Source organism: Phasianus colchicus, chromosome 8, assembly GCF_987193195.1.
Source record: "Phasianus colchicus chromosome 8, bPhaCol1.hap1.1, whole genome shotgun sequence".
Taxonomy (NCBI): domain Eukaryota; kingdom Metazoa; phylum Chordata; class Aves; order Galliformes; family Phasianidae; genus Phasianus; species Phasianus colchicus.
Genome location: NC_143443.1, coordinates 23,156,712 through 23,181,085, shown reverse-complemented (window position 1 = coordinate 23,181,085; position 24,374 = coordinate 23,156,712). Strand labels below are relative to the sequence as shown.

At 42.5% G+C, this 24,374-nt stretch overlaps 1 protein-coding gene across 1 annotated transcript; it reads right to left on the bottom strand.

Moving 5' to 3' along the window:
• Positions 1–638: 638 nt before the first annotated feature.
• On the bottom strand, positions 639–23,780 carry OGA (O-GlcNAcase). Its single transcript, XM_031597605.2, has 16 exons — positions 23,226–23,780; positions 19,727–19,778; positions 19,323–19,420; positions 17,912–18,042; positions 16,996–17,167; positions 15,951–16,049; positions 15,487–15,771; positions 14,801–14,959; positions 12,957–13,567; positions 12,418–12,592; positions 8,870–8,955; positions 7,898–8,002; positions 7,092–7,177; positions 5,939–6,131; positions 3,725–3,884; positions 639–3,020 (listed from the first exon to the last, which is right to left on the bottom strand). The coding sequence occupies exons 1-16, from the start codon at positions 23,410–23,412 to the stop codon at positions 2,884–2,886; spliced, it is 2,736 nt and encodes a 911-aa protein (XP_031453465.1). The 5' UTR covers positions 23,413–23,780; the 3' UTR covers positions 639–2,883.
• Between the last annotated feature and the right edge of the window lie 594 nt (positions 23,781–24,374).

The following is a 24,374-nucleotide window of genomic DNA, read 5'->3' as shown; positions in this document are numbered from 1 at the left end:
CCTGCAGCACAATCCTAGGGCAGAGAAGGCAAGGACGTTCCTGCTCTGTGTTTCCCTACAAGAACCATTCCCAGTGCAACAGCAGGATCTGAACCATCTCCCAGGCTGAGAGGAGATGTGCAAGGGATGCACAGTTTTCCTTTCCCTCGACTCACCTGCTGTGCCCAGAACACATTGAGGAGCAAGGCAAACATGACTCCCTATGAGAGAGATGCATCATTCTTCCTGTCAGAATCCTACACGCAGAAATATACACAAAGGAACATTACCCCCACCCCCCCCAGAATAAAAAGTCATAGGACTGAAGCCTTAAGGACTCAGCCCTCCCTTAAGCTGCATGTTACACAACCACGCGATAGCCTCAGCCAGTAGGAGCACAGCCAAACAAATCCCTGCAGACTGAGGTCCAGCAGGCAGAGCAGCTTTGGGGACAGCACCTCCCACATCTGTCTCCTGCAAACAAGATGCACAAGTGGGGATCCATCCAATCCCCAGTGCATTTCCCACAGTGCCAACTGAACACCTGCGAGCACCAGGTCCTGGCAGCAAAAGCCTGACCTGCTCTGGGCTGTAGGTCTGCAGGCAAAGGCCATCCAGTGCATCCTGTTTTCTTTGACAGCTGATCCTGGGGCCTTCCAACACACATGGCATGGTGCAATACTCAATGCCGACCCGCTTCTGGTTCACAAACCTCATACACGAAACACACATTTCTTATTTACATTCACTTCTCAATTTTTATTCTATTTCTTGCATGGTCTTCAAATACATTTTTACAGGTCTTTTTTTTTTCTTTTTTTTTCTTTTTCCCCTTTCCTGCTACAGATACTGTTGATCTAAAAACAGATTAACGAAAGTGGCATTCCAACCTTAATGAAAATTCTTAACCATGAAAGATATGTCAACATATCACTTTACAATCCTAGAATGATGGCATTGGCCTGACATTCCCATAGGCTTATACAATTAACTTTTATAATAATAACAAAGTCATAGGAAGAGAAAATGTGGCAGCTCCTTAAAAGCCAGAAATAAGGCCACAAGCATCCTATGCCGTAATGCTATGAATCCAGATAAAATAAGTTGACTCCGGTATCCATGAAGAAACAAAACAAAAAACCTCTCCCATCTGATAAACCAAGGTATCAGCTACTCAACATGCATTCAAAGCTGTATAAAAACTAGTGGCATTCAGCTCTGACTTACATGAAATCCCACAGAACAACCCCGTACCTCTCTCTAAAACTGAAATGAACTGATTTCAACTTAAATATTTTCGCTACCGCATTAAAATAATGGTTCACATTCTGCAAAGGAAAAAAAAAATAATCCTGCACATGACTGCAGCAGAAGGCTGAGCACAGCATCTCCTTACAGGCTGCAGACAACATCACTGCAGTCTTAATGCCGTTCATTATAGGTTGTGGAACTTCAGTGCAGCTGGAAGCTCGTGCAAGGAACTGAACTTCCTTTGTGCACTGCTGAAAGAACCCAGGGAATCAAAGAAGGGAGATTAAGACGACGGCAGGTGAAAGAAACATGGTACTGCAATGTTGGCCAACCCCTTCTCTGTGACACCAGGACTTTCGTGACATAGCAGTGTCACAGATGATGTAACTACCCCGCTACCAGATCCCACAACATGCTGGTTTCATCACGCAGCCAAAGCATCACACCTGGGTATGAACACTGAGTTCTTGGAACATTTAAAAATAGGTAACCATTTAAATAATGAGTAAAAATGTGCTTATTGTGGCATTTCTTATAGAAAAGTTATTTGATACAAATGTGCAGGACTTGAAGACCCTGATTTAATCGAACTAGAATGAAAGGGCTTTGAAACATGGTGACTGTTCCAAAGATAATCTCAGTTGTGGGCCAGCTCTTTCCCTCCATCTTCCACCCAGTTCTAATGCCACCAGAAGTAACAGGTTCAGCAGCCCACCCTGTGAATTGCTGCTTCTGTCCCAGGAGAATGATGATACAGCCTTGAGCTGTGGGAGTTCGGTAGGAAACCAACAGCCATCTGAAGGAAGGATCCTTGGGATCAGCACTCCTTACCCAACATGCTCAGTTTCTAGCCCTGGACATGAGGCACAGTTGAAAAAAAAAAAGTCAGTGCTGTGGACAGATTTGCTCTCCATCGTGGTTTTATGTTATTCAAAAGTGCCATCTTGGACCTATATCCTTTCACTTTTTAAAAGAAAAAGTTACAAAAACTGGTAAACAAAAAGTTAGTCAGCATACAGCTAAGTTTATATACACTGAAATTTACAGGTTTGTCATTAAGTGACTTCTGCCACAGACCACTGCACATTTGTCCCTAACAAAGCACAAAGCTTGAACCAATGGTCATTAGAAGTGACAATGGGTCATTGCTTTATCAACAAGCATAAAGATAGTCAAAAATAGAACTATAACTACTTATCTTTACATTTGCTGATTGACATAAGTAATCCCTCCCATTTCTGCAACTTCCAGTTGCACATCCTGCTCTATGACATAGAAACAAAACTGCATCTTTATAGGTACTTCCTTATAGCAGCCACTTTCCTGCTGATACTCAAACACACAACTGTTGTCAACCACAACGCTGATTCAGAAGAATTCCTCCAGGAAGCTATATAGTCCATGCAAGATTCCTTGGCACTTCACACAAGACCAGGAGAGAACAAAGATTCTCTTGTTAAAATGGTGTTTTCAGCAGCATTATCCTCTTCCAACAGATCAGTCTGAATGTGTGATGGGCGATTTTCGCATAGTCCCCCTCTCCCAAGCTGGCTTATTGCTGGCTTTGTTCAGCTAGACCATATGAAGATCCCCACCACTACCTGCCCAGATGTTAAGGGACTACAGCACTGGAACAGTTTGCTGTTGAGCACTTTAAAGGCTTCTTCCAAGGATAACAACATCCTTTGGAAATCCTTCCATTTTAGCAATTTCAAAACAGCCCAGCTTGCTGTAGAATTCCAGAATTCTTTTGTCATCTGGCCTCACTTCACAAAAAGCCCCTCGGGAGCCTGGAAAGGAAAAAGAGGGACAAAAACAGTGAGAGAAATATTATAAGAGGGCAGTCGAGTACTACAGTCCCCATCTATTTCAGCATCTAAACCCAATTAAATCACTGATTCAATTCTACAAGCAGCACAGTACCCAAAAGAGACCAGATTTACGGCAACACAGCCAACCATTCCCTAAAGGGGCCACATATTGCAGAGATCTTGTCAGCATGAACAAACCACGTCCCTCTGAAGATCTCTTATTTCACATAAAAGCATCCTGAAACCCTGAATGTTGGCTCAGAAAAAAAAGGCACTACAGGAAGGTACCAAATTGTGCAAAGACCTGCGAACCTCAGATGTGCAGTAAGGCAGATGGCCAAGTACTTTCCCATACTGAAGGTTTTGGTAATTATTCACCAGTGCGTACTTCCACATGTAAGAAAAAGCACCACTGTCACTGGCAGCAGAGAACATATGAGCATTTACATGTTGTTCAAGATGGAAATGAAAGCACACATTTTTTGCAAATTGCTCCCTCAGCTCTTCCTGTTTTCTAATTTGCAGGGTAACGGCTAAAGCTAAAAGCTACCTTTAATGAAGACAGCAGCAAAAGTTAATTATAGGAGACTTCTGGATGGCTATTTAACTCAATCTAGAGTGCCAACTATGGCAGACCTAATATGTAATTAGGACACCAGGCATTCTGAGTGCAGTAAGCTTACCATTAGCCTTTAGAGAAGAGAGCAGGCAGGCCATCATGCTTTTAGCCACACTTGGATCTGTCACTTTTTTGTGGATATCAATCTTTATCAACGATGGGAAGTTGGCAAGGAATGATTCTGGCAATACTTCTTGTTCTTCATGGAAGCTTAGCATTATTTTCTGAAAAGAATATGAGAATCAGATATTCAGTCATTGTTCAGCTTTTTATTTTCATTCATTTTCAAGGGAAGTTGTTTTGCTCATAGAGTACACCTCTAAAAACTTTTCAACTACACCTGACAGTCATGGGTGGCTGTAGCTCTAAGCTTCCTATCCTCCCACACAAATCCTTCAGCTCACAGCAGCCTGAGAAATCTCTACTGCTTATGCAGTTATCTGGACTATTTGCCCCAAAGCCAAATCTGAAATACACTAATCATACCACCTGCTGGCTGCAGAATTTTAAAGCCATTACAGAGCACTGGCTCAAGGAAACAAACTACTGAACTTTGTATAACTGAAAGCTGCCACTGTAACAACCAGAACTGGGGCTTCATCACACAAGGAACCTTAATGTTAGCAGGCAACAGTCAGGGATTTTTCAGGACAAGCTTAGACACTTTACTGTCAAATCTATAATCTGCTACCTCCCACACTTCTTCAGTGACAGACCAAGTCTCTGCTCAGTGTTGCTACTTCAAGCTGGTTGAAGCACTTCAGATACAGAACCAGGCCTGGCCCTCTGGACTTTAACACAGCTATAGCATGCACAATCCCACAGGATGCATTCAGAGCTAGCCATGCTGGTATCAAGCACCAAGGCAAAGGCAAACACAAACATTACAACACAACACTCAAAAGGCTGGACTTTTCCTTTGTGAAACAAAACATCCCACTGGAGTTTGGGTCTCAAGAAGTAGTTAAGTGAACTAAGAAACAACTGAATCATATGAGATGTCAGCAATTTGAATCAAATGCTCTAAGAAGTATGGAAACTAAAGTGGAGACAGATTATTAAGAGATAAGAGGTCTGTAAAGGAACTCTATTCTGTGGAAAAAAAACAACAACTGACATTTAATGGCAACAGCTCCTAAACAACCTACTGAATGTTCTCTCCTTGACAGTGTCAAAAGGCTACATGGAGGAAAACCCACAGCATCTATCCCAAGAGCAAGTACAAAAACCTGCTCTGCACTCCAGGGAACATCCTTCAACACCCATGGGCTTTGGGAAACAGACTTTTTCTAAAGTATTACTCTAGAAGCAGAAATCTTGGGTTAACATACCAACAGCTACAAACGTTCATAGATCTCTGAATGACAAAACTCGTTTACTAGCATAACATTCCTCCTGCTTTCTCTTCCCCCGAAGTTTGGCTTTAAACATCTGGAAATCAAAGCTTCTGCTTTTTGGACTTACTAGAGCTTTGCTGTGCTTTGTTACTAGTATCTTTATACACACGAGCTTTCCTATGCAGTTAAGAGCAAAAACTGCACAAATCTAGAAAAATGAAGTCAAAAGACGTACTAAAAAAGACTGTAGACTTAACTTTAGCTCCACTTCGGCAACAGAAGTGAGCTATAAGGTCACATTCTTTAACTGCACCCAATCCAGAACACACACATTTGGAAAGAACAATGTTTGCTGCAAGACTGTTTTTTTAAACCCCTTCTACACAAACAACACAACTGGCCAGAGGCCACAGACTGAATTACCATCAGAAACTGGTGACTGGGATACCATTCCGCACCACTTACACCTATCACACCACACAAACAGTTCAAAGATTTTAAGTGAAAAAGCAACCCAGTTCATGATGTGGTTTTCCATACTTTAACTGATGTGTCTGTCAGACCTGAACCTCATGTGCATGAGGACACCAATGTCTCATTTTGCAGAACAGAAACAGTACTTCATCTCCATAAAATGTAGTTCTCTTTAAATTAATGTTTGGTCTTGGTTTGAAAGCTCCTGCCACTTAGCAGTTCTGAAAAGCCTGTGTACTTACTGCATCAATTACTACTAAGTACACCTGGAAGATGCATTATAACACACAGCTGTATCTGACACACAGTGAGTACTTTTAGTATCAGCATCTAAGATGTCAGATACTATGTTCAAAGACAACAGAAAGTTATGAAAAATAAATTACAAAAGAAATACAAAGGACTGCCTTTGAAAGAAAGAAGAATGCAGCTCAGCACCAAGTTCCAGTCTCATAGGTGATACCAACCTCTGCCTCAGACAGCTCCTTGTCACTATTTGGTTTAGTATATTTTTCTTGCATGAAAGGGATCCAAGACATTTTGCATTTCTTAATGAAAGGAGTCACATCAACTGTTCCCAAAGCATAGCCACATATGCCATCCTCATCTTCCAAGACAAAGCAGTAATCCAGGCTGAGGGTGAGCAGACCTCCTACTAACCTGCAGAAAGAAGCAACCAAATTCAGCCCAAAGAAGGTCCTATTGAACAGGCACGCTCTTTGTGTATTCTTGATGAAGCTGGGGTCACCCAAAGAAGCAACAGAGTTCTCCAGCAGTGCAAATAAATTTTTACAATGCTTCAATTAACAGACCAATCAGCTGTCAGAACTCAGTGATGAGCATCAATAGTTCAAGATCCTCATAGTTTAATTCTATACAGCCTGCAGGTCTGACTCATCACACAAACTTTCTTCACCTGCTGCTCTCAATATTCCTGCTGCCATTACCTTCCTGTTCATTTTTCTGAGAGCAGCTACCCATCCTTTCTTAACTACTTTCCTGTCTCTCACAGAGAAGCTTCTTCACAAAGTTCTACCTAAAATACACACCCGAGACAGAGCAAAAATACTTTAAGTTGCTCATTCTAAAAAGATCTAATACTTTTTTTTTTTAAAAAAAAAAAACTTTCATCTTAGTCCTCGTCATTGCTTTAAAATGTTGGTGCAGGTAGACTGTAATATTCATTTCACAACTAATAAATATAAATTACTGCAGTTGTCTGGCTAGTCCTCAAAAAGTCTTTCAATTACCTGAAGAACCATACTAGGTTTTAAAAAAAAAAAAACAACAACAGAATGTCACCACAGATACCCACGATGAACTTTCACAACAACTGAAATGGTACTACGATGCTTGAGTTTCTTAAGAAAGACATTTCAGCTCTATCTTTTTCTCTAACAGCTCACCACACATGACCAGAGCATCAACTGAGACACAAGTGCTAATAGTATCTTTTAGAAGTCAAAGTTTCAATTTCTTAATGATTACAGATGGCTTTTTTGCTTATTTAAGTCAGAAGTCTTGCATTCTGCACACATATACTTTAAAAAACTCAAATTCAGTGTCACAACATCATCCTTCATAACCACTTCTGTCAGTTCACTTATTTCTAAGACATACTTGTCTCCAATTAAGTCTGGTAAACTATGGAAAGGTTGATCAGCTCCATCAGCGTACATTTCTCTGCAGATCTTATATACAGACGCCTAGGAAGAGAGGAGAGATCTCAAGTCATAAAACTCAAATGTGAACAACTTTGTTTTAGAGAGATTTCATTAACAGCTCCACTGTAAGCTAGTACTGACAGGACTTCAGTTACACCAGGCAGGAGTACACATCTCTAAGAATGCCCATCCAAAATACTGGTTATGTTCAATGGAAGGAAAAGAAAAACTAAAGGTCAACTTTCTGCATGTTTCTACAACTGGAGATTAATCCTGAAGGCTAATTACTAAACTTTCACTGGAAAGAAAGCCACAGAGACTATTTCTAAGAAACCAGCTTTAGATCTGCGTTACAGTATTGAGAAGGGCTCCTTTTCCATACTAGGAATTACAGAATAATTACTGGGTGAACAGGTACACACCCACCTCTACAGTTACACCACTGTATGTGCTCCCACTGCAAGAATTCCACTATCAGCAGGGAATCATTTTAACCCACTGCTGAGAAACATGGAAGGCATCACACAAAAAAAAGGGGGGATGGAAGACTGCAATCATGCTGTGGGTGTAACTGTACTGCAGCACAGTAGGCTGTTAAATCATAGGAAAATCGCTTACCCTCCATTCTCATGTAACTTGCATTTGTTTTTTGCAAGATACTGGAACATCTGTTTCGTTAGAGGGTGAAGGGACTCAGAAGGTACCAGTGTTGCCACAAAAGGAAAAACATCAATAAGAACAACGAAAGGCAGAAGCAGTTACCTCATCTTTGGGGAAGTAGGGTCTTATGGTGTACACCTTGGAAGTGGGCGTTAATGGAGGCGGTTGAAAAAAGAGGTCATTTGCCCCATCAATAGGCAGCAAACGCTGTGAAAACAAAATACTCAATATGAGCGCATGAACAAGATCCCAAGACTCTTGGGCGTGCACTGCAGACTTCCAAATTAACATTTGCTACTTGCAGGCACCCCAGAAGAAGGTGGGGTTGGTAGGCTTTACAAATGCAAAGACCTTACTTGAATAGAAAATATCCAATTGGTGTTTTGGAATATGCAATTGAAAAAGCACATTAAAAGCCTGCTTATCTACTTTAAAATACTTTTACCAATCGTATCTACACTGTCTCTATAAGAACACAGAATGTCAGGAGGAAAGGTTTGGTCTGAAGAGGGTTAACTGGCCAGAGGAGACGCTTTATCCCAAAAGCAATGCGCTGACTCTATTTGCTGCGCGCAGAGCACCTGTGAGGGGGGAAAAGTACAGCACCTGAAAAATCCATGAACAAATTCGAATGTGGCATAAACAGACTTGAGGACAGATTTGAGAGTATTTGCCAATTGAAATCTTTCCAATAAAACACATTACTGCTGCATTTAAGCGATACAAATTGTGGTTGCTCTCCCTGTTTTTGCTCATGGAATTCCCATTGGTGGACAAGCATGCGCGCATTGTGCAATTGCGGGCGCAGATAAAAATGCTGTGCGACCTGCAAAGAAACAATGTGAAATGTACAACTAAAGCCGCTGCGCTTCGCGTGCGCGTGGGACAGGCAGCATCTCCTTGAGAAATTACTGTAGAAATGGGAGGAAAATTATTTTAAACCAAGCTGTAAGGCTAATGGGCTTTGGACCAGAAAGCCTTCGGCAGACCAATCCTTCCAGACCTCTGATGTGCAACAAAAGGTTTCCCATAAAACAAAGAAAACGTCATTCAGTTGTGAAGTCATATTGATACCTGGAACTCTCCTGCTAGACCACCTCTAAAGGCCCAGGGTTCTTGGTCTCCACTTAAGAACTGTGCTGAAGATTGACTACGACACCCTGTTGAGATCAGATCCAAGCGGAGAACGTTACGAGAAGGGGGATTTCCTGGGTGTCTTACATGTCCAAAAAGCTAACACACACTTGTGGAAAAAGCTCTCTAACTGAGCTATAATCCAGGGCTTCGGTAGAGGCTGTAATAATATATGATTTATAAAGATTTTGTGCTCATGCACCAACTGCAGTATTTCAAAGTTTACAGTCTCAAGTAACAGGTCAGTTTAAGAACATGTGAGGTGACCAAGAGAGCACACCTCATTCCAGACCAGACACAAGAATGCTGCCACGTACAATTACAGAAGCCTGCCAGGCTTTCTGCACATTCTTCTGTTTGTCCACTCATGGCAGAAGCATCTGTTTCATCTACAAAAAGAGGATATCTCGGATGCTGCTTGACTCAATAACTACTATTGCAAATACAAGCAGCTGAAGAACAAAAACTCCATTATCACAGCCTCTTGAAAAAAACTGGACCTTTCTGAAGTCACATTTTATTAATTAACGTTTCTACTCTTGTCAGAAAACTAGGACTGGCAGTATGTGCAAACAGTTTGGAACAGTTAAGATAGCCAGGATAGCTGTATGAAACAGCATTCTTGCAAGAGACTAAATAGATTTATATAATCCAGGCCATACCTTCACAGTGCCACATGTATGTTATGTTAACATTGGTATGTTAATAAGCTGAGCTGTGAGTTAATTCTAGTTCACACTAACTAGTACACCCTGTCTGCCACAGAAATACTAGCTCTGCTTCTTTAGCATCTCAGTTTTTTTCCTCTTCAAGCACATCAGAGGCAACACAGGGTTCCTACTGATCAGTCATAGGAGACCCATCAATGTTTTTAGCTTTAGAGTAAAAAAAAAAAAAAAAAAAAAAAGCTTCCATTAGCAATTTGAAGTTTTACACTGTTCCACTAGCTAGATGCCATGGCCTTCAATAACTAACATAACAGCTGTTAGGGAGAAAAATAGAAGTGCAGGATCTGGAATGGAGATTACCTGCCTAGTTTTCTGACAAGATGAGCAGCGCAAATATTCTTTTCCTTTTGTAGACAGCAGTCTAACTCCTGTTCAAGTAACAGTCCCAGATCAGTACAGACAAGTGTGTTGTGCTAGTCAGAGAGTCCCAAAGTGTGCCAAGTTTGACATTTATTAGAATTTAGGAATACATGTTCAGTGTAAACTACCCTAAGCACGATAAATATCAGAAATTATCCAAGTATCAGAATTTGAATTTGACCAGCTCCCACGCTTTAGCATTCTCACAAAAATATACTCTTCACATGGAAATTTAGTCAATAACTTGGAAGACAGTATGTCTCTCCTTTGAGACTACAACTTAACTAGCACTTCCAATTATTACAGTAAAGAGCTGTGTGAATGAAGAGCTGTATAAACAAAAAACATAGTTAATGCCTTAATCGCTGCGCAAATGTGACTTCAGTTCATGCCTATCACACATCTAATCTATCTGAGCTGCCTCACAGACAAAACCTGTCCATTTTAATTAATTAATGACGACGCGCTGTGAACATCTGGCGCTGTCCATCCAATAGCAGTAGAAACTTGTGTTGAAGATTCTCCCATCTGTACACAATGGGGAAGAAGACAATAAAAGTCATTAGTAATCCATAGTACTGTACAACCACAGTAATTTAAGGGACTGAATGCTAGCTGGACTTGGGAGGAGAGGTGAAAATGAACATTCAGCGGACCATTGAGCACACCATCATGAGAACTGATTTGTTTGGATTTGGACATACCTGGCTTTACATATGTTTACACTCGGGATAAAACATAAGCTAAGGACAAAAATATCTCCTCTCACTGAATCATTATTAGTTTAAGACTACTCAACTGTAAACATCCAACTCCTACAGTGAGTTTTTCAACTCTCTAATGCCAGTCTTGATACTGGGAAGAACAAGTCCGAAGTCAGAGAGCTAGTATCTATAAACATTTCATTTTTGAAGGCAACTCTGAAGTATGTGATGCATTTAAAGACTTGAAGCCAAATTTACAGGGACCTAGGGAAACTAGAAACAATTTCATATGAAATAAGGAAATGCAATAAGTAGCTAATAAAATTGTAATGTAAGCTGGGCCTTCGATGTTTTGAGGTCACAGGGAGCTGTGTTCTCTTTAGAGAACGGGTCTAGAGTTTTAAACAGACTAAGTTATCAAAAAGAGATAATTCTTTCTAGTTAAATGTCAACATACAGCAAGGGTAGCAAAGCTGGGGGAGTGGTGTAACACTAGTCTTAAAACCACACACACTAAAGCTTTTCTGCAGCATTAGGCAGAGATGTTAATACAGTACAATTCTGCCAAGCTCTCTCTCCTCTATACTCGACATAAGGCAGTCCTAAAAACTCATCTTTGTTATTCACCATACACATTAGGATCACTTATTTAATAAGCACATCCACAGGAAGCTTTTAGCTAGGGCCTGACTTGATGTCTTAACAAGTCTACTGTGTCTCAACTTAAAACTGTCAGTATTTAAGACTACAATTTAACAATCCAAACACTTGCATTTGACCAAGGTTGTGCAATGGTTAACCACTGTGAGGCTTGTGACAGCTACAAAACGTGTGGCAAGAAACCATCAGCTTTGCTGCCTGCTGTGTACGTCAAGCATGTCCACAGCATATTCCTTACAGCTGGATTGAAACCTGAAAGTGAAATGAGGTCACTAGAATTACTCAGGCCATGCTGGTGCTATCTGCCAACTTTGGATCCCTCAAAAATTTTTCAGGAAAAAAAAAAAACCAAAACCAAGAACAAAAAGCGTTTCCAGATCAGCTTACATTTCAGACTAAATCAGTCTAGAAAGCTCCACAATTTCCACCCGTTGTCAGAAAATAATTAAAAAAACAACAACAAAGAAGCAATTTGGAAAGTGTTTCAAGAAAATAATTTTGCACCAGAATAGCCTTATGCTAAAGCTCGCATGCGCACGGGGCTGGGAGGATCAGCTTCCTCTTGGCCAGGCCCATTTAAAGGTCACTTCTGGAATTGTTCTGTTGAAGACAGCAACAATGTTATCAAGACACAGCAAGCAGCAGGTGGCTGATGTGGTCACATTTCGTAGTGTCATTTCCAATCATATACCAGGGTACCCGAGGAGTTATGGGGCACAGTCCAGTGTGCATTCAGTCAAGAATAAGTTAAAGTCAACACTTACGTGTCAGATGAGATTCAAGTTTCATTAGCCCAAGAAGAAAAAAATCAAGGTCTCCAATCTTAAACATCCAGCAGACATCACTTTAATCCCAAAGTAAATTCACAGCAGGCATTGATTCACATAGTGAGATAAGAAAACCTTTAAAACAGGGTCAAACCAGACCCTATGTCCAAGAAAACGTATTTGCATAATGCTTTGTTTTCCCCGTGGGCTAATTAAAAACACAAAAAAGATGCTCTATCTGGGATTATAATGGCTCCCAATGCACCTACCTAACCACTGCACAAAAGATTTCACCATTGACATAATACTCTTGATATCCCAGACGTAGGAGTACATATCATAAAGGATTGTTCTGTTGGCGCAATTGGAGAGGCGAGTGAACATTCCCATCACCAAGCTGCACATCTCTTCAAACTTAGCTGCTCGGTTACGCCATTCTTCTATCTATGGATGGAGGGAAAAGATCCACAAGATCAAACACTGCCTTCTAGGGAGGACAAATACTCTAAATAAGAGGTATGACCACACAATTCCATACTTAGAACAACCACACCACACGTGACTCACAAGACTCTACTGTTCTTAGAAGTGAAGCCAGTACAGGGATAACTGTTCAAATATGCAGACACTAGAGAGCTTAAAACAGTAAATTCCACTGGATGAACAACAGTTATTGTCACCTGTGCTTAAGTTACACACTACACTTCAGCTTCTAGAAAATGGAACGCCTATCTCTACCTCAGAAAACAGTCAACGTTGCTCAGGATTTTGATTTAAAAGGAGAGAAACAAGCTTAAGTCACACTCACTTTTTCAGCATCCTTTCCTTTGCAGTTAACACTAACAACACTGCTATTTGCTCTAAGCCACTGGAATTCTCGCAGCATCTGTGCACCTTTGGGCCCATGTTCATATGGGAGATAAAACAAGTCAGCAAGAAGCTGCAAGTCCTCTAAAGTCACTGGTTCTACTGCGTAGAGTGGTTTTTCATTTGGCCCAGGCACAAACTGTTCTTTGTTAATTTGTTCATCAGTCTGCATTGGGGCAATATCACTACCAGAGTCCTCCTGCATAGACATCTCTGGGGACTTTGATTCAGCTATGCTCTCCTTATCAGTATCCATTGGCTTCAACTCCTCTGTCATCTTCGCTTCAGCAATATCTGTCAATATCTGATTAGCATTCTTGTCCGCATCATCTTGTTTTTCTACCACCATGTCCATCGGCTCCTCATCAGATTGCTTCTTCTCTTCCTCCTTTACCAAGGCTGGTGGCTCGCTGCTCAGTGCTGCGCCTTGACTCATGATGGGTTCCTGGTAAACCGTGGTAACCACAGTTGCTGCATTTAAAGACGATGGTGCCACCAGAGGCCCTACGTCCCCTACAGCAGTTTTAGCTCCGCTGTGGGCCACTTGCCTACCTGAGCATAAGAAGAAACAAGTTTAAAATTGTCAGTGTCAGCCAACAAATATTCAAAATCAGCAACTTTTACAAATCATGGATGATTCTGTTGTCATGGCAGCCAATTATGCAGCTTCCTTCTGGCACTTTGCCTCTTCACGTCTGTCACTGTAATTCTAACTACAGACTACATATTTTGGCAAGCTTCCCCTTCAGATAACCACCAAGCAAAGATAGGGAGTTCATAAAATGAGTTAACATGCACTGCCAGCAATATTTCTGATTATAATATCAGTATAAAGATCTTTTCAAGTTAACTTTTTCCCTTTGCATCAACTGACTTGTTATTCCTATTCAGAGTAGACTAAAATAAAAGGACAGATGCTCAAATACTTCAACCACAAAAATGCGACTGGGGAAAACTGAGATATTCAAGACCCAAGTGGAAAAGGTTTTAGGCAATTTGTTCTAGCCAGCCCTGCTTGAGCAGAGGACTTGGCTAAGGTGATATTAAGAGGTTCCTTCCAACCCCAACAATTCCGTGAAAGCAGAGGAAAGCAACACTATCACTTCTCATCCAATGTTTCTGCCACAGCTGAGTTTTAGAGAGATCTGAAATGCTACAGTAGTTCAAAAGGATAACTACAAAGAGCAGAGCTAGGAGTCAGGAGAAGAGATTCTTTCACTCCACCAACAGCTATAAGGCCACTCTGACCACCCAAAACCCATGTTTGAGAGAAACAGATTTTACCTCCAATCTCAAGCTCCCAGTGCTACAAAAGGAAAGGTGTACAATGCTGGAAGGAACCCAACTGGTTTCTGTAGACAGAAACTCAGAAAAACAAAGCCAGCTGAAAACAACTGGAAAAGCATGGACTCTTCTGGGGCAGTACCATTTTTCGCAATAATCTCACATCCCCTTAAAAAAATTCTTCCTATTCTCTCAGGTCCCACAGAAATCTAGTAATAACTTCTAGGACTGACAAGACTCAGACTCCTTCCTGTATCAGATCAGGAATGCCAAAGGATCATCCTGCTTCGAGGGTGCTCCTGCTAATCAGCTGGGTCACTAAAGGCACACTGCAGAATATCAAGTACTCTTCCTTCTTTATAAGGGTTTTCCCAATAAGTAAGGTAGTGAGTACTTCTACAGACTGCCGAGATCTGTAAAATAGTTTTAATCTAAGTGCAAGTACTGAACATGTAATCACATTTTCCTACCAACCCCAGAATGATACCAAACCAAGCTCACTGCTGTATTGCTGAGGTACTCCAAACTCCTGAAGCCATTCAGTTAAGGCCAACTTCAGGGCCATTTGTGGGCTGTAGAGAACATCTGTTTCAATATCTTCATCACTCCCCTCGTTCTCCAGTTTAATCTGGATAGAAACTGTACTGTCTTCAGTATCAGCTACAGAGAGAAGTTTATAAAAAAAAAAGTCACGTAAATTTCATCTAAAATAGAAAGACATAATGTTAGATAAGGCAACTCTCAGAACTTACTTCACAAAGAAGGACAAAGAATTAAAACCTAACTGGACAAAACAGAAAGCTATGGTCACTATCAATGTCAGCACACAAACAGTACACAGAAGTTACTTGTTACAACATTCAGAGTTGATCTGATCTGCTTCTACCCCACTGTAATCAAACCCGTAGACACTTGTGTCAAATACAAACCACAAAACTGTTCATATTGATTTCCTGAGATGTATCTGTAGCACATGCTATTAGACTTGAGACGCATCTGTGGTTGCATAAGTACTTTCAGTAAATAATCTGGATGCTTGTTATTTTTCAGGTGTCCTTTACTTCCAGGATAGAAAATGCTAGGCTATCTTAAAAGTAAACTGCAAGGAAAGTCTAGAATAATTAAAACAAAACAGTGTAGATTACATAGTTAAACACATGCCTCAGGAAACAGGTACTCATACTTACTCATCACCACATCTTTTCTCACTCCATTCATGTTAGACTTGTACCAGGTTGCAAGTGTGTGAATAGCAACATAATTGGCTTCAAATTCACAGTTTGGATTGGTCAGAACTCCCTTTAGTCGAGGGATGAGCTCAGTTGACCGACCTTTGTAAGGTCCAAGAAAAAGCCTCTTTTGATCATAATCATTAGCATGAATGTTATCCCAAATAACTGGTGCTCTCCTGATGATCTTAGAAACTTCTTCAATGGACTCTACTGGAATGTCTTTGGATACAACTTTCGGACCTAAGAGTGAAATGAGACCATGAGAATGCTTTGCTTATGCATGAGGATTCACACTCCTCACATCAAACAGTTGGATGTGTGTGTATGTGGTTGGTTTTTTTTATTATTTCTTACTAAATACTTCTGATAAATCACTTGGAACACCAACATTGAATTAAAAAAAAAAAAAGCTACTTCACCTGTCCATAACACATCAATGCCAGGAAGCAGTTTTTCTCCTACAGTTCGTAAATATGGAGACTGAGCAACATTTGGGTAACAGAAAGTTCCACAGTATTCTGCAAAGGAAAAAAGAACGTTGCTTATTAGAAAGATGTACAGCTATGACAACATACTATCATTTGAGAAGAGAATCCTGAAAGTTAATCTTAATCCCCAATAGTCTACATTAGAAGGGCATTATGTATGATGCTTAGTAAAACATCAGAAAACAAGAGTATAGCATTTATTTTAAATTGTTAAAATGTCAAAAATTTGGAAGAAAACAGGAGTCCAGGTTGCTGTACACAATATGCAGAACTAGAAAGCATTAGACTAATTATAGACAATTATAAAATAACCAAAAATCTTAAACAGAGCATATGATTTGTTAAAAGTCTGCAACATAACCAGAACTATCACAGGCAAGGGGATAAACAAAGTAATTCACAATGGTAACATGGCTACCAAATGAAGTTTTCAATCTAACAACCCACACCAAACACAGCGATACTGTCTCCATTACAATGAAATAGTCTTACAAGTGATAGACCATGTTTAGAACTAAAAAAAAAAACAAACCCAAAATAATGATCAACCTTGAGAGTCATCTGATATTTCACTTTTTTTTATTTAAAAAGGCAACTCAACAATGAATAGAAGTGAGCAATCTTACTAAAATCAGGTACCATTGAAAGAAGTGAGCATGGGACGTGCAGTGTCTCTATTTTAAGAAAACTCTAGGAAACTAATAGCTAGCCCAGACTTTGGTAAAAGTCTTCATTTAATCCAACTTTTAGTGCTTGAACTATCACCAAGTTGCTGCTTTGCTCAGCAATAAACTTTTCAGAGATGCATAGGTTTGGCAAAACCTCTACATACAAATTTCTTGAACCTTTCTTCATTCTTCAGATGACTCCCAAAACACTGCCTAAAGTGACAATGAGATATTAAACCAACTTTTCAAACAATAAGATAATGGGTCCTATTGTTTAAGGCTGAACTAAAGGATTCATCTTGTTTTACCTGTAGGACAGAAAAGGAATGTGTCTGGTTCTCCTAGATATTGGTAAATCTCATTTGTTATGGATACTTGAGCATGAGCAAAGGAACTAAACACTTCTTTGTCTGCTGCACACATGTTGTGGTCAATATCATCAAATAGCAGGGCAAAAGATCTGCAGCCAAACTGGGAAACCTAATACAAGAAACAAGAGTAAAAGTTTTTTTTTTTTTTTTTTTATTACAATAAATCGTGTAATTTTCAAGATTTAAACTATCTTTACAACAGGATAAAACATTTTAAAAATTAGGAAAAAGTACTTGAGGAATTATTCTTCAGCTTATAAACCTGTAAGAAGGAAAAGCTATGAGAATAGAAGGGAGAAGGTCGGTAAGACAAGACAGGCCTGTTATCTATCATTGTAAAACAATGAGCATTTGTCTCTGATCCACTGCCCTGCTTTCCTCGAAGCTGTTTCTGAAGACTTTCAATCTGTTCCAGTTCCTACACAAAGTTGACTTCATTGGACAGACAGCTGGGAAAGAGTTAAACTAACACTGTAACAGCATTTGGACAAAGGAGAACAGTTAATTATGGGAACAAAATGAAGGATATATGTCATATCTACCACCAAAAGATTTATTGTGGACAAGGGTTCTTGTGTTGGAAACGCATCTTAGCTTCAAGGTCCTAAAATACCTTCAGGACAACATTCAAAGAACAGCCTTCAAGATCTGATAGCAGATTTCATTATTTTTTTTTTAAATCTAGATGATCAGTGGTCACTTCTGCCAAGCAACCTGAACATATCCATTCAAACTGTTGACTGAGGCACCCTAGTAAAGTAAGTAGCTAGTGAAGTATGCAAGAGCAAGCATGGTACCAAAGTTTTTTAAATTAAGTAGGACCACAGCTGCAGGAAGTTCATATCACATTTACCTGGTCCAGCTTGCGCTTCAGTGTGGATACTTCTTTGGGATTTGAGAAAGTGATGTCAAGTCCAGGTGAGATTGCATAGATGAACTCTATTTCATGTTCACGTGCAGCTGATATCAGAGTCATTAGCTGCTCTGAAAATCAAATTCAAATATTTCAGAAGAATTCAACAAGAAACAGCTTCCCACCTACACGTAAATAACAAACTGCAGATGCCTGTGCTACCATAACAAAGAAAAAAAAAAAATCAAGGAATTTGCTCAAATTCCGAAAAAAACCAACTAAAAAAAGTGATCTCAATGATAAAGGATGAAGTCTGTTGTTACAGCATGCATATCAACAGTTCTAGAACTACTACTGTTTTATCAACATCTGTCAGACACTGAAACAATCCCACATAGGAATCAAGTACCTCACTATTCACACTACACACCACTGCAACTTGCTGCACATTAAAAAGGTTCTTTTTAAATATCACAGGACAGAAGTAGTTGCTTTAAGAAACAAACTTAAATTTAATCTTACATACAACAAAGAAAATTAGTTCTAGAACATCCAATGGTATTTGTTGTTATTTGAAGTTCCCTCACAGTACCCTCTAAATTATATTTCTGCAGTGATTCACAGTGGCATCCAACAAGCAGGTATCACTTTTCCCCTCAGTCAAGGAAAACAATAATCCCAAAAGCCAGTAAGACACTGCAGAATCTGCAGAAGTCAGAGGTGGATAAAAAGCCTTGCATCATCTTTTACACAGACCTTTCATGTCCTGACTAGCCATAAGCTGCTTTTCTAACCTGTGCTCACATGAAAAGCCATATATTTTTTCTCCTTGTATTTTTTTTTTTTTAATGAAGCAAATCATTCTGCTCCACCATATGGCTCAGGGGATCAAGAGCCAGAGGAAGGAACACTTCTGAACAACCTTTCCCAGAGACAGGAAGGGGGAGAAGTAATTTTAATAAGACAAAGCCTTAAAAGCAATTTCAGCAGTTATCCACAGAATTATAGTTAAAAGAAGCAAATCCATGCTTGTACCAAAGCTCCCTTAAATACAGCTGCAGGGTATTAAGAACAGGTCTCAACATATATTTGGAACTGGCTGCTGTGATTACATACACAAGTGTACAGAGCAACGACCAACTCATTTAAACAAATCACAGAATGGCCTGGGTTGAAAAGGACCACAATGCTCATCTAGTTCCAACCCCCTGCTATGTGCAGGGTCGCCAACCAGCAGCCCAGGCTGCCCAGAGCCACATCCAGCCTGGCCTTGAATGCCTGCAGGGATGGGGCATCCATAACCTCCTCGGGCAACCTGTTCCAGTGCCCCACCACCCTCTGTGTGAAAAACTTCCTCCTAAAATCTCCTAAATCTACTCACTGGAAGCAGAGTGCAAACAGAAGTGATTACCTGCTTCTTCCACAGAGTACATTTCCCGCCAGAACATCCTGTGCTTGTAGTCGTCCTTTGGAGCATACAGGTATGTGTTCAGTCCCCACTTCTGAAGCCTATGAGCACAGGATGAAAGCCTTAATTGCAAGAGCAAGGTACAGGTCCAGAAATTCTATGTTTTATTTGGCTGGTGTTTTTTCTCTACACCCCTTCACTGAAGATTGTGTTATACTATCAAGTACACACTTGATATGGGACAAATTTGCTTTAAGAGAGACAGGTCTGTGAATATGCATCTCCAGAATACAGACAGTATGCAAAAGGTTGCTCTAGGTTAAGCCTGAAAAGAATTTCTGTTCTAAGTGGAAGATCATGATTACATTACACTGGAATGTGCTGCAGAGAGAGGAAGCATGACTTGCCTTCTAAAAAGTTCTTTCCTCTGCTCCATAACCCAAGGTCTTCCATAAAAGCCTACAGGAAACAAGATCAAAGTTATCCAGTTAGATTTTAAATAATGCCTGTTCCATGAAACAAAATATCACAACCAACCATTCTCTCATTTTCTTCCTCTACCAATAAACTAAATCTACTACATTCATCATGAAGTTTCCCAAAGCAGAAAGAAAAAAAAAAACCTAGCTAGACAGCATTAGAAAAATGTAATAAACCAAACAGATCTAAATTTAAGATGCAATTATAGCCCCTTTAATTTTTTATGATCCAAAGCCTGATAAATTTGGCCATTAAAGCAATTAATTTTCAGAACCCAAACTGAATTCTTGAGCACATGCCCTTCACAAGTCAGCATCATGCTAAGGGCAGACTGAAGAATCATAACCAAACTGGACTATTGCTCCAGACACCTGGGAAACACCTTCAATTGTAACACAAATACTGAAAACGCCTGATACTATTTAGCAGCATTAAAACACTTAATTCCTGATACAGATTAGAAACCTAAATACATACACATGGCACACATGCTGAGGAGAATGATATGTAAGTATGAAATCTTGAGCATTTTGTTGACTTAATAACCCCCAACTGTCACAATTAACTCAGCTGATCTCTCACATGACAAGTGCCCCCCTCTCCAAAAGCCAAGATGGTCTTTGAATAATCATATAAAAACACCTAGAGATTTTACAATGGCATATCTTTGAGGTCACTTACTTCTACATGAATTCTAACACATTCTGGGTTTAATTCTACTCCTCCCATTCCAAAAACCTAATACTTGAATAAAAATAAAGAGTGCTTTTTAAAGTAAATTCACTCAGACCTCTGTGCAGACAGCTCAACCAGACACAGGCACTTCAAAACAAAGCTTCAGCCTGGCAGCCTGTGCAAGGACCGAGGACTGGAGGGACACCAACCAAATAAGCATGTATTTTCAAACAGCATAGCCGCTCACTGAGGAATGATGCTCCTAATATCCAAAGCTCCCAAGTTCCCACAGGACATCGGTTCAAAATGTGAACAGCATCTTCATTTTCAGAGCTACTCACTGCTGTAAATCTGTAAATACCTCTTCTTAAAGAAGCCAGAAAATGCCCTCCTACAGCCGTCAAAGCTAACGCAATTGAATCATTTTCTACACATTCACAAGTATTTCATTCACCCATTAAGTGATCAAAGATCATCTGAAGAAGTTTAAAGCAGGCTCAAGTTTTCAGAATTAGTCTCCCAGAGAGTGACCTAAGACTGACTGGCACCACAACGTGGAAAAGCTGAGTAACTACTGCTTCTCACTGGAACTGCGAGGTGACGAATGGAGGATGGTGTAACACAGGAACAAATGAGAGAACAGCTGCGACGCATAAATGCCTCTGAGACTGTTTCACCCAGAAAAAAATCCTCATTTTCACTAGTGACTTCATGCTGACTAACACCAGCCCAAGGAAGCTCAACAACTCACAAACAGAACAAGTAACTGCAGGACCCAGTCAATACCACCCACATCTCGTAACTTGTTCAGAACATTTCTACTTCACCAACAGTGCTGCTGCTTCAGACCCAGCAGCCTGGAGCAGAGCAGGGGCCTACTGCAAAAAAAAAAAAAAAAAAAAAGACATGAAGAACAAGACAAGCAGATCAAACGGAAAACTGAAGAGAACATGCTAAGCAGAACTGATACAGTACTCTTCCATCTGTCACCACGTTTCTTATATTACTGATGTCATCAGCTGATGACTATCCTTGGATCTCTGTCTAACTAAAATTGACCCGGTTTTCTATTACTCCCTCAAGACTGCGTGTCAGGTTCGTACAAAGTCACAAGATCATGCCAAGTATTCATATCCCAGCTGCCACACTCACCACCACTAAAAGCCAGGCTGACTGTCCTGGAGGATGAGCACCATCACTGTGCATTCCAGAGCTTTTATTTTATTACTCTCAAAATGGTGCGTTCAATGGACTGTAAGTTCCTCACATTCTTTGAGTGCATTCCCAGTATACTTGCCTGCTATTTCACTAATTTTTACCTCCTCTTCCTGCAAAACATCTGGATTCCGCTGTTCGCTGCTTTAATTATACAGTATCTCTAGGCTGTGTTAGCTGCTGCACTATGTAAGTGTTTACCTTTGCTTCTGCAGTTAATCTGTTTTCCTCTTAACCCGATAATCCTCACGTTACTACAGAGACCAGTATTTCCTCCTGCTCCCACTCGCCTCAGTCAACACAACTGCCGCTTTGTTTCTACACTCCCTCATTCCTATTCTTCTGCACACATACAAGGCTAAACAGATAACTCCCAGCTAACGTTAGACTGCTTCCCTGGGCAGGAGCCATCTTTTTGCTTCCTTTTACTTTGTACTCATGAACGCCTATATTTATAGCAGCTGCTGCTAAATATATGCAAATGAGATCTACAGTGTAATTAAAACACCCCCCAAAAAAACGGTCACGGTGCACACAGTGGTTTGACACACTCTGTGATGCTGTGCTCAAGGCATATTGTTCAGGAGTGTGAGAAATCATGCAGTAACAATCTTTATTTCTTTCCACTGCTACTCGCCCCCAAAGGATATTTCTCCATAGAGAAACATTTAATAACCAGCCCATCTCTCTCCACACTGCCTATATTTGAGCCCCAGCAATGCCACAAAGGAAAGGCACGGACCAGGCCTAGTGCACATCACACAGCGACGCACGCTGGAGCCAAATGCTCTATTTAAGATATGAACAAAAGACGTTCTGCAAGCAGTGCAGATATTGACTTTGATAAACTGCCCGTTCCGCTTCTCATCTGTTAACGCTTTTGTTCTCCTCCCGGAGAGTCATTATAGGTACCAAAATAACAGCAGTCCACAGGAATTTAGAGGTATTCCGAGCCAGCTAATTAAGTAGGGAAGAAAACATTTTTCTCGCTGGCTTTCAACCATCTATCCACCTTAACCAAGTCAGTAAAAACGCACGTCAATTCCATAGTTACTGAGAAATGGGAAAAGAGCCCTTCTCTTCTGAAGCTTCTGGAACAACTTAAGCCTTTGAATAGAGCCTCTATAACAAACTGGGTAAAAGAAACACCCTACAGCGCTGTTAAAACGCTAAGCCACAACACCGCAGGGCGGAGGGAGCATCTGACATTAATCGCAGAACAGATGTCTCCGCGATCACCTATCCCCTACCCCAGAAACCCAACCCGAGCCGCGCGTACAGCCGGGCAAATCGCAGCGGAGCGCTCCCTCCCTCCCTCCTCCCCCTTCCACGCGTACCAGCAGACGAGCCGCCCGGCCTCCGTCAGGAATCCTCGGCCCGCCGCGTTCGCCAGGCCCGCCGGCAGCCGCCAGCCCGCGGCGCTCCCCGCCAGCCGGCAGCTCCCGGCACCCGCGGCTCCGCCCGCGCCCAGCCCGCACCGCCCGCGCCCCGCGGCGCCGGGATCTCGGCCTCCCGCCTTCCCCCGGCGGCTCTCACCTTCCACCACGCCGCAGAGGAAGCGGCGGGAGCCCAGCGCCGTCTCCGTCTCCGTGTCGGTCTCCTCGCCCCCCGGCACGGCTCCCGCGGCGGCGCCCGGCGGTTCCAGAGGAGCTCCGGGCGCCGCGGCCGGGTTGGGGCTGCCCTGGGGCTCCTCCAAGGCCGCCTGCCCCTCCTTCTGCACCATCCTGCCGCCCGCCGCCAGGACCCCCGCTCTCCGGGCCGAGCCCCCGCCGCCCGCCCCCCCTCTCCCCTTTGTCTCCGCCGCCCCGGGCCGCCGCCGCCGCCGCCGCCGCTTCCTGTTTACGGGGCCCTGCGCCTGCGCGCCGAACCGGCCCCGACCGGTCCTCACCGCTCCGCCCGCAGCTCGGGGAGGCGCGGGAACGCCGCCGCGGGGCCGAGGGAAGCCGGGAGCCGGGCGGGAGATCGCGGCCGAACGCCTCTCCCCGGCGCGCCGCCGGGAGCGCGCGGCTCGAGCGGGAACGGCGGGCCGACGAGAGGGAGCTGCCGCGGGGAACGGGCGGGCGGAGGAGAGAGCCCGCCTACCGCGCGTGCGCGAAAGGCGGAAAAGAGCGCGGCGCGCGTGCGCGAAAGGCGGGCGGGGGGGAGGGGCGAGGCCGCGGCGGCTCACGGCGCCTGCGCGGGCGGCCGGATCGCGCTTAATGCGCGTGCGCGAGGGGCCCCGGGGAAGGGGAGAGGCGGCGGCGCCGCAGCACGCAGGCGCGCGGCGACGGGGCGCGCGTGCGCAGTCGGCTTTGTGTAGGGAAGCGGCGCGGACGGGGAAGGGGTGGGAATTAAGTGTTTACTTCTGCTCTGCGCGTGCGCGCCGGGGACGGGCCGCGGGAGCCGCGCGGGTGTGCGCGTGCGCTGCGGCGGAGCGGTGGCGGCGGTCGCGCGCGCTCCCCTGGGCGCCGAGCGGATTTGCTGCAGCGAGCTGAGCCGGCGCGGCGGGGAGGCTCGGAGCTTTGCGGCTCGGGGGCTGCAGTTAAAGCAGGCCGGCCTCCGTGTCCGTGCTCCCTGTTTCCCCAGCTCCCCCCTCCAAACATCCAACAAAGGCAGAGGGGAATACCAGCAGTGTGCATAGCGATCGTGGTTAGATTTTATTGTCTTTTTTTTTTTTTTTTTCCTTCCCCCCCATTCCCCTCCCCC